Genomic DNA, 10,763 nt, shown 5'->3' on the forward strand with positions numbered 1-10,763 from the left:
ACAGTGAGTCAAATAACTTAAGTTGCACATTACATAAGCAAAATGCACAAAGGTTTCTGAATCCCCCCCCCCCCCCCCCCCGACAAGCATCATCTCATTGCACGAGTATACGCCCAGGTCGAAAACGTTAGGGGTAGGGGTATAAAGACACAACACCCCCCCCCCTTGCGTGCATATTTTCTCCCAATGTCTGATAATAATTATTACAATATCTTCAATCAAAGAAACTCGTCACAAACTTTGTTAATTAATTTCCCTCTAGAGAATTGAAAACGGCCGCATTGTATATAATAACGCCAGATACCGACCAAATTTCGTTAAAATTGAGAGGAAAATAGAAACGTCACCTTAAACGCTATTGATAAGGCAGTTGGAGGTACTTGGATAACTTTGATGGGATAAATGTTTCCGAGAGTATCTTATAAACGCATTTCATGTTATACGTTTTTCAATTATTGTACCATTTTCTTAAACAAAAATTTTAAAAGTTGAATGGTTATTCGATTTTAAGCTCAAAATGGTATATCTGAACAAACATGGCCGCCATTGCCAGCTTTGGTACCAAACCCTGTTTCCAGCGAATTTTCCAGAAATTTATACTCTAAAATCTTGTTTGAAAGCTTCGGGATTATAAAATAGAATATTCTCATTTCAAAATAAATCAGTTTAAGGGGAAAACGTTCTTTAATAACTTTAAATTCCGAATTTTATGGCTCATTCCACCATTTTTAACATGCTTTCAAGGGCGTAAACCACCAAATAACTTCTCCATTGAAAAGCACGTAAAAATCAACTTTTTTAAACGGCGTTTTCTACCAGGCGTGACAATATTTTTTCACTTTTTTACGTCATCCCTGTATTAATTAAGGACTGACATTTTATTTAAGCTTCAATTTTGGGGAACTTTATAGAATCAGTTTTTATTAAAAAATGTTGAAAAGCGACGCCGCTATTTCAACGCCAAAACTAGCATTAAAACTTGTTCCGTTAGCAGTAATTCGGACAGGGCCTACTTTTCTTGTGAAATCGATTTGTATAATTTCATATCTATTTTAGTCATTAATAGGCTAGCATCTTTCATTTAAATCAGAACATGTCAACCTCACGAAGAATATGGTCCCTAAGGACACCACATTGTCTCCAGTAGCCATATACTTTTAACCGGAACTCATCACCATTGCACCTTTCGCGCAGTGATTTAGTGTAATACGCCCTAAAGTCTTGCTGAAAGGTACAAAAGTTTTAAATTTTTAAATTTTTAGATTATAATCTCTCTTAATCTTTTAATCTTGAAGTAAGCCTAACCTAAAAATAACGGGAAAACATCTGAAAATAAATGCCAAGATGTCCCTGTCAAAATACCAAGAACACTGACAAATATATTAATAAATACATGGATTATAAGAAATAAGAATTTTAATCATATGGAATGGGTTTACGATTATCAAGATGAAAACTATTTCATAAGAAATTGTCACTTTTTATTGAACTAAAAAACTACTTAGGTAAAGTAGATTGTTGACTCTTGGCGTGTTGTTAGTTGTAACGGTTAATCTAATTTCAGTTGGGATATGTGTGATCAATTTTTGTGAATTAATCCTCTGACGAATCTTTAATCTAATTTGGATATCTTCTCTCTCATTTTATACATCTTGTTTTCTTGATGAAATTCAACAAAGCACTGAAGTTTTTGTACAGGAGGTTTTTCTCAAGGGAATGGAATTGCAATTTGTGACGCTTGTGTTGAATTATATTGTCCCTGATTGAATGGTATACTGCAAAGAATTCTGATCAATACAATATTGTGTCTGCGTATTGTAGGGTAATAGGTAAATACCACACATCTCATCATGTAAAAAATGAATTCTGGGATTCAAATAACGTATCTTACATTTCAGACAGGTGTTGCAAATTATGGCTACGTGAGTTTGAGTGAGATGTGTTGTACAGAGACGCGAGTCTGTATTACTTGGAAAGGATCTCAAAAGCAGCTCCTTTGGATGTCTGTGAGATCTTGACATCAGACAAGGCACTTGCTTCTATTTCGTATGCTTTCTGTTGCTGGAGACATGTCTAAATGCTAGATATTATTGATCAAACAGAACTGCTATAGTGTACGCCACACTATAAGCAAACATAATAGCGATGTTGTACAATTTTAATTTTTATGTAATGGAGTACCTTGTTCATGTATTTACTCATTTCGTGTAATGTAATTTCTAAGTAATGTTTCAAACCTTTTGTTCTCAGGATAAAGGTGATAGCCCGGGTCGTCAGGCCTTTTTGGACACCTGTATCATTATATTACCTTTGAAATTTTGAATATTATTTAATCTAATTTAATTCCATTTGTGTTCTTGTTTTCTACACACAGGAGTAACTGTGACCAGCGCGTCCAAACAGAACTAAGAAAACATTACGAGAGACCTTACTTTATACCACCTACATCAGAGTCAAGTGCCTTAGACTGGATGTTCATGGGTGGTCCAGGGCCTGGTGCCGATATTCATGTAAGCTAAGAATAGTGCTTAGGATTTTAACTCATTTTGCCTAAATTTTACAAAATTTCTTAAGCAAGAATTTCAAAGAGGATGCGGGGATGGAAAAATAATCAGTCCTTTATGAATTCTCTTTCTCCTCGAACTTGGACAGATTTGCCAATGATCAGGAATTTGGCCCTCGGAATGCCAAGGCTGATTACACAACGTGATTGAAGAGGTTCATCGGGTCTGTTTATTAATCAGCTATTCTGAGTTCGTTTGTCATGACCAAGACGTTTTGCTGTTGACAGTTTCGGCAGACGCCTTTGGGCTTTCTCATCATAAAAAGAAAAGAGGGCACATGAATTCTTTCTGAGTCACATATTTGATACTCTGCTTAAGACCATAACTGGAGACAGGAGTACCACTTCTGGGAAAATCAAAACATCTGGTCAAGGTTCCTGGACCAAGCAGATGGATCAACTATCAACGCTTTGAGAAAGCAAGAACGTTTCTGGCGAAACTGTCAGTAGAAAACAATACAACACCCGACATGGAATATACAAATATCTGCAGAAAAAAGCGTTAAAGATGGGTTGCGTTTTTATTGAAACACCCTTGAAACATTTCAGATTCAAGTGCCTATTTGCAGTATGTGAATGAACTCTTGCAATGTGCCCTCTTGCAATGGAATTGTGATACTTTTTTCATATCTTTTTAAATTTGAACATACAACAGGCACATGTGAGGTAGAAAATTGCTTTTTAAACCTTCCATTTTTCTTTGTTGATAAAAACATTAAAATAATCAGAGACAGACATGCACTAGGTGAACAGTAACTAAATGCCCGCTCTAATGACCAGTCCAGCGGGTCAGTTGCCTGACGAAGTGTGATGGTATCACACGTAAGTTTGCTAAAAATAGTAAGTCCAGTATTTTGATTTAATTCCAAACTTCAATCTAACAGGTACCTAATGGGCACCATTGGGTATTCCAAGATATCAAGGGTAAAAAAATGCACAGGGGTTAAAATTAAAAACCTGTTCTAAAATGTTTCTCTAGTCAGAAGATTAAAGAAATAATACTTATTTACGACGAATCAATCTGGAGTTATTAGCACTGACTTTTGTTGAGATATCATACTGATTACTAAATGGGATAAGAAAGTGCTGCTGAATTAACACTCTAGCTGCAAAAACAACAACTGATGGCCAATTGTGGAATACATTTTGAAAATGGCCCAAGTTCAACCGAATTTGATAAATGATTTTAAATTTAAAATCTTCAAAACATAGTCACGTTTTCAAACTTGATGAAAACCGGTTCTAGGAAAACTAGAAATTGATTTTCAATATGTGTTATTAAGTTCATTTCGCTTGTAAACAAGTCTATGAGAAAAGTCTCTTGAATAGAAGAAAGCAAAATATATGTATGGAAATATTGTTTTCTGGATTTCCCAAGCACTTAGCAAAGGGAAATGTGCACTTGCCCCATGAAAGGAAATGAAAAATATGAAGGTTGAAGATAATTGTCATTTAGATTTCTTCAAGATATCTTCAAAGAGGTCCATCTTGCCCAGACCACCTCAAACACGTAGCGGGCTAGTAATGTTCATGCATTTATCACGGATGACTTAAGAACGTGACACTCAACTAACAGGATTTGCTATTCATCAAATACTTGATTCTAATAGAACTCAACAAAGTGACTTATGATGTAAACGGAAAAGTAAGCATTTCAACACTCAAGTATCACACTTAGTAAATTAGTCCGATAGTAGTGAGCACTTTGAGGTAAGGCGGTGTATGCTCAATGCAAATATACTTCGATCATGTTGATTGTGACATGCCAAGGTACATACTAAGGTACCAATGAAAGATGAAATTTCTGATTTTTCTCAGTGGCGAGGCAACATCATGGGTTGATAGGTGATGTTGGCCCTCGATCACTACATGACCCATTGGTAACACTAAACTGAATACTGAAAATTACCCCTGCATTATTTTTAGCAACAAAGAATGTTAGAAGAAGCAAATGTTACACTATATAGTGACTTTAACCATATTGAGGAGAAAGGCACTGTAACTGACAGTAGCCATATTACTACCTATATATAGCAATTGCGCAATTTCATCATTACTTTATATACAAATTGTCATAAAACGGTGTTATTTTTAAAAAGTGATGTTTCCGCAATAAACATTAATTATCGTACCTCGTGATATTAGTGCAATTGTGGTATTTTTAACAAGGTTACAACACATATGCTTACTATTAGCGCAATGCTATTTTAAACAACCTATATTTATTATAATTGGCAAAAAGCACAGCAAATGCCGGGAGGTAATACATAATAGTGCTCAAAAAAGCAATACATTAAAGGAAAGTCCTACATACAAACTAAACTACAAACAATAAACTAAAACGGGAAAACAAGTCAAACAACCATAAAGGGTATGGACGCAAGCAAAAGAAATTTGCTTGATTCCATTGAAAACGTTATTTACTTATCGCAGCATTAGCATTAGAAATTTCGGGTTTTCTCAATGGCTAGTAGAATGATGGGTGATATTGGTACTCGCTACACGACCCATTGATAATTCCTGTCTCTTGCAATTTAATTACTAGTAGTAGACTGAATTCTGCAACAAAATCGCCAATGCATAGGTAGCAACAACAACACATCGAGAAGAACAATTATACTGGCTCTAACCATATTGAGGAGAATATTGAATGATTTTGTGCAAGAGAAGCACACATTTGATCCAGAAGATCTTGTAGTCAAATCATAATTTTATAGTTTGTATTCACGACTTATGTTGTGTTCATGTTTTTCTCTCACAGATTGATAATGTTGACAAGCCATCATGGCAAGCACAGATCTCAGGCAAGAAAACATGGCAGCTGATACCACCACCTGAATGTGAAAATGTTTGTCAAGCAGTGGAAGTCACTGTCAACAAAGGAGATATTAGTACGTGCATTGAACATATCACATGTGACCCTATAAATGGGGAACTCTAGTCTGAACTTTTCTAAGACTTGCATGGAGTGTAAGATGTTAGATGTAGATAATCAATTCAGTTTGTCTAAGATCTTTCATATCCTACAACATTGCTCGCAGCAAAGCTTCATAAAAAGATGACTACTTACAAAATGCTGTTATTCTTACACGTTATGCATCAAAATAATACAGATTATTTTTGTGAGATTTTCAATTGTGTATAATACTCTATAAAATATAGAGGTTACTTGCTTCTACTATGGTAATGATGATAATTCCCAATGCCTCAAAATCTCTGTACAGAAACATACTGAAGAAGCAAAAATATGTTATATTGCATTGATTAAAAAAAAATCTTCGGGTGAGGTGGCCAAGATATCATACTCTTTTGGTTTAACACGTAGTTATGACATTTTCAGAAACATTTTATTTTGTTGTCAATTTGCAGTATGTCATGAAACACTATTTTGTCATTAAAAATCCGTTGGAATCGGAGAAAAGATTCCAATGTTACAAATGTTTTCGAATAAATTTACATGACTAATGGTTAAAATACATAGCCGGCCGATCGGGATCACTGCCAAATTGAACGAGGCCACTAAATCGTCGTCTGATTCTATCTATACGATTAAAAATTGTGAAATTATGTCCTTTGTTTTTCCTCTATATGATAAAGCTTGTACATGTACATTGTTTTTCCTCACGACATCCTTGTGGCACACTTTTTGATGCTAAAGCGATGACAATATAGATGACACTATGATAGTATTTCATGACAGTTAAATGCAAATATTTGGACTATCAAGAGATAAGAACACCTTTTCAGTGTACTAGTATTTGATTTTTTTTCAAGAAAAGATGATTCTCATCATTTGCAATGATTTTAAGCTGTCTCAAATTGAAATAATTATCATCTAAATCCTATACCTCATTTGGTGTTATTTGGTTATAAATGCTAAGGAAGCTGCTCAAAACAAGGACATTTAAAGCTAAAACAACGCAAGAAAAGCAAAACAACTGCAAGAACAGTGCACATGATAAACAAAGACATCAGAAAGGGATGTAACAAATTTAGGGGTTGAAAAAGTGACTGTGAAAAGGGACACGATTAACTAAATCACAATATAAAACAATGTACAAAATACATGAATACAAAACCCACCCAAGTCCATGGGAAGTGATTTTGAGAGAAAAACCTGTGTATCATTTTAATTCCTTAAGTTAGATTTACCTGGTCAATATGGTAAGTTTTACGTGCAAATGAGTGGATTAAACCATATAAAGTATGACGATTAGCATTTCAGGGACTTTGTAGGGTTCATTTTAAATTTTGGACTTGGGTGGTTTTTTGAATCATATACAAAGACAACAACGTTGGAATGAGATTACCACTAGTAAGATAATACAAAATAAAGCACACAGGTATGTATGATGTTGATAAGCATTCTACCATGTAATATAAACCACACACGTTCCTTTATTAAACCCATTTTTTTTCAAAAGTCACTCTCCAGCAATGAATGTGTTACAAGTGAACTTTTATACATACTGGATTTCAATCAATGTGTTACAAGACTCAAATCACGGAATTGGGTGGTTCTTTCATACATGCTATTTCTCACATGCTCAATAGACACAGATGATGAATTTGAGTTGTTCTTTCATACATATGTCAGGCCTATGTATAACAACAATTTCCCATGCTTAACTCAATTTGGCCAACGTATGGACTTGGGTGGGTTTTGCATTCATATATTTAATTCATTATCTTTTGTGGCGTTTGGCTAAAGGTCACGTCATGTATGATACACGAGGGACAAGCAACTCCCTGAACTGTTTCAGAGTGCAGCAAGCCATATGATCTAACATTTAGTGAAAAAATGAACACAACTTAAATGTTTATACTTCTTATGCTTAATTATTGCAGTTATAGTGGACACAAACCAGTGGTATCACAAGACAACTATTCATCCTGGAGAAATCAGCATCACTATTGGGTCTGAATATGACTGAATTAGGTATGAGATGATATTGAAACAAGGTACACAAAACTTATCTTTTGCTTCAATATTTTGCTCAAACTTGTCATTAACAGAATTTGTCACACATGTAAACTGTTATACATAAGCAGCTCCATGAACTGTTTCAAATTGCAGCAAACCATAATGTGTTTTAAAATTCAGTGAATAAATATAATTTTTAACACAACTAAATGTTCTTATTCTTATTTCATATGTTTAATTATTGCAGTTATAGTGGACTCAAACCAATGGTATCACAAGACAACGATTAATCCTGGAGAAATCAGCATCACTATCGGGTCTGAATATGACTTAAATATGTATTAGATATGACAGGATGATTGACTTCGTACACCTACAGGTAATGAAGGAGCATCTTTTGACAAAAAGTATTCATCCTACAGAAATGAGCATCTCTATTGGATCTGAATATGACTGGAATAGGTATGGGATGGTATGAAATGATGAAGAACTTCCTTTACCTGCATGAAGCATGAAGCATGAAGCCTCCCTGATGTTACGTGGGAGGCTGTTCCACAATGAAGGTGCCGCAACACAAAACGATTTGTCACCGATGCATTTTTTACCAACACGAGCTTTTAGTAATGTGGTGTCTTTGGAAGATCTTGTCCTACAACCAGTTGAAGGTATTTCTCTATGAGAGCGTAAAACACATGCAGAAATGTTACCAAAAGTAGTAGGAAAATGCATCGAAATGGCACACTTATTCTAGAAATGAGTGACATCATGAACATCTCTATGTCTTATATATCCAACATGTTGAATTTGAGCATGCAAAAGATCTTAAAACACACTCAATATGAAAAAACTTGAGAGCAAAGTGAGAGCGACCTGACACAGGCGCTGCACTCTACTAATGTCAAATGTCCTGCTTATGACACAAATTATTCATCTTGCAGGAATTAGCATCTCTATTGGATCCGAATGTGACTGGAATAGGTATGGGATGGTATGAAATGATGAAGAACTTAATTTACCTGCATGTAATGAAGGTGCATCTTATGCCACAAATCCTCATCACATAGAGCTAACACTCACTGCTGGGTCTGAATATGACTACAATATGTATGAGATGGTACTGACAGGATGAATGACTTCCTTTACCTGCATGTAATGAAGGAACATCATGACACAAATTAGTCATTCTGCAGAAATCATAATCTCTGTTTGATCTCAATGAGCCTGAATTTGGTATGGGATGGTATATAATGATTAAAGACGTCCATCACCTGTATGTAATGAATGAGCATTTTATTACACAAATCATTATCCTGCAGAACTTAGCATCTCTATTGAATCAATCACCCTGCTATCAGAATCCCTGCTCTCGCATACGCCGATGATGCCGCACTGCTTGCCGATAGTGGAGAGGCTGCCCAGCGCCAATTGCAACGTTTCGAGTCAGCATCCGCAAAAGTTGGCCTTCGCCTCAATGCCAGTAAAACAAAAGTCATGTTTATTGGCGACACTACTCACATGGACATTCACACGACATCGGGTACCACCCTGATGGTCTGCGATGACTTTAACTACTTAGGCTGTAACGTGGCAGATAACACTAGTGCTTTCCAGCGAAGGAGACAGGTTGCATGGGTCACAGCTCGGCGACTTACCTCTGTGTGGAATAGTACGGCGCCAAAATGCAACTCTTCAGGTCCACTGTCGAATCTGTTCTCCTATACAGCTGTGAAGCTTTGGTTATCACAGACACATTGGGCAATTCCATTGACGCTTCTCACCGTGCCCTGATGCGCTACTGCCTTGGAGTGCATTTTCCAGATCGCCTATCAAACGACAATCTGTATGCCAGGGCAAAAGTTGCACCCGCGACATTGACACTCACACGCAACAGGCTACGGATTGTGGGCCACGCAATAAGGAGACCGGAACTGCCACTTTCCATCATCCTCCATCCTAACAATCAGGCCACAGAAGCCTATCGCCGTGGTGGAGCACTTCGCCGCACATATCTAGCTCAGCTCATAGGCGATCTCAACGCCATTAACTTGACAATTAAGGACGCCTTCAGAGTAGCGCAAAACCGCACAAAATGGCAGAGACTTGTGGGATCTGTTAAATAACTGTGTATTATAACTCTTTTAGTCACACGCCTCATGTTCTTGAACTTGAGTTGCGTCACCTTAGTAGTAGTATTGAATCAGAATGTGACTGGAATAGGTACGGAATGATATGAAACGATGAAGGACTATATTCACCCGCATGTAATGAAGGAGCATCTTATGACACAAAGTATTCACCATGTCGAATTCAACAACACATTTGGGTCTGAATATGAAGTAAAGTATTTGGCATCGTTATTACTTAACATTCAAGATACTGTATCTGCTAATGACATAATAAACACATCACTAAAAGTAACTCCAAATCTTTGCATCAAATTTTAATCTTAGTGCTGCAAATTTCAACACCTCATTTGTCTGAATAGCTCACTTGAATGCAAAAAGATGCAGAATCAAAAGTAAGTTGCATTCAAAAAGCTGCTCCCGTCAGTGTACAATTACAGTCTCTATATATTTGGTCAAAGATAACCAGTGACGAACAGAAACGCTCTTAACAAAAGCAACATTTTATGAGTTTAGGTGTAACTTTTGAATATGTATCTTTTTCATTAAGGGTCACTATGGCAAAACATTTACATCAAATTTTGCAGAACAAAACTGGATATATTTTTGCTATTTCAGTTTTAAAATGTGATGCATAAATGTATGCAAGATAACATTATTAAATACATATCTACCAATTAAAAACAAAATGACCAAAAATCAATATACGTAACTATGGAATGAAGCCGACGAATTGCCCAAGTACAAAAAATGGTCATTCATTTAAGCATATTTATTCACCAATCTTTGTACAACAACAAATGATAATGAGACACATTAAAAAGAATAATTATAAATGAATAGGATGATTATGTCATCTACTACTAACTACATTACCTCAGAAACTTGGAACAATAGAATTACAATGGATAATACATGAATGGAAAACTTGGAACAATAGAATATATACAAATATTGACTGTTATGAGGGCATGGTTAAAATTATAGGTTCAGGTGATCTCAAAACAATGCTATGACCCGAGGCGCAGACGAGGGTCATAGCATGGTTTTGAGATCACCGTGGGCCTATAATGTTAACCATGACCTGAATAAAGCAGTCAATATTTGTTTTATATACCTCATTAATATAGATTTTTGTCATCTGATTGGCCTA

The 10,763-nt window shown here is 35.9% G+C and overlaps 2 protein-coding genes across 2 annotated transcripts in view; both read left to right on the top strand.

Moving 5' to 3' along the window:
• LOC140163890 (bifunctional arginine demethylase and lysyl-hydroxylase JMJD6-like) overlaps positions 1 to 7,506 on the top strand; it is a 40,295-nt gene extending 32,789 nt beyond the window's left edge. The window contains 3 exon segments of the mRNA XM_072187203.1: positions 2,375 to 2,510; positions 5,325 to 5,454; positions 7,412 to 7,506. Of these exon segments, the coding sequence (XP_072043304.1) occupies positions 2,375 to 2,510; positions 5,325 to 5,454; positions 7,412 to 7,497 (352 nt within the window). The 3' untranslated portion in view covers positions 7,498 to 7,506.
• A 1,660-nt stretch (positions 7,507 to 9,166) lies between these two features.
• Positions 9,167 to 9,607, top strand: LOC140164192 (uncharacterized). The gene has a single exon (XM_072187436.1). It carries the CDS (start codon positions 9,167 to 9,169, stop codon positions 9,605 to 9,607), a length of 441 nt encoding a protein of 146 aa, XP_072043537.1.
• Positions 9,608 to 10,763: the final 1,156 nt, after the last annotated feature.

Source organism: Amphiura filiformis, chromosome 11, assembly GCF_039555335.1.
Source record: "Amphiura filiformis chromosome 11, Afil_fr2py, whole genome shotgun sequence".
NCBI classification, from domain to species: domain Eukaryota; kingdom Metazoa; phylum Echinodermata; class Ophiuroidea; order Amphilepidida; family Amphiuridae; genus Amphiura; species Amphiura filiformis.

Coding starts and splice junctions, on each gene's coding strand:
- LOC140164192 (XM_072187436.1), top strand. CDS start 9,167: ATGCAACTCTTCAGGTCCACTGTCGAATCTGTTCTCCTATACAGCTGT.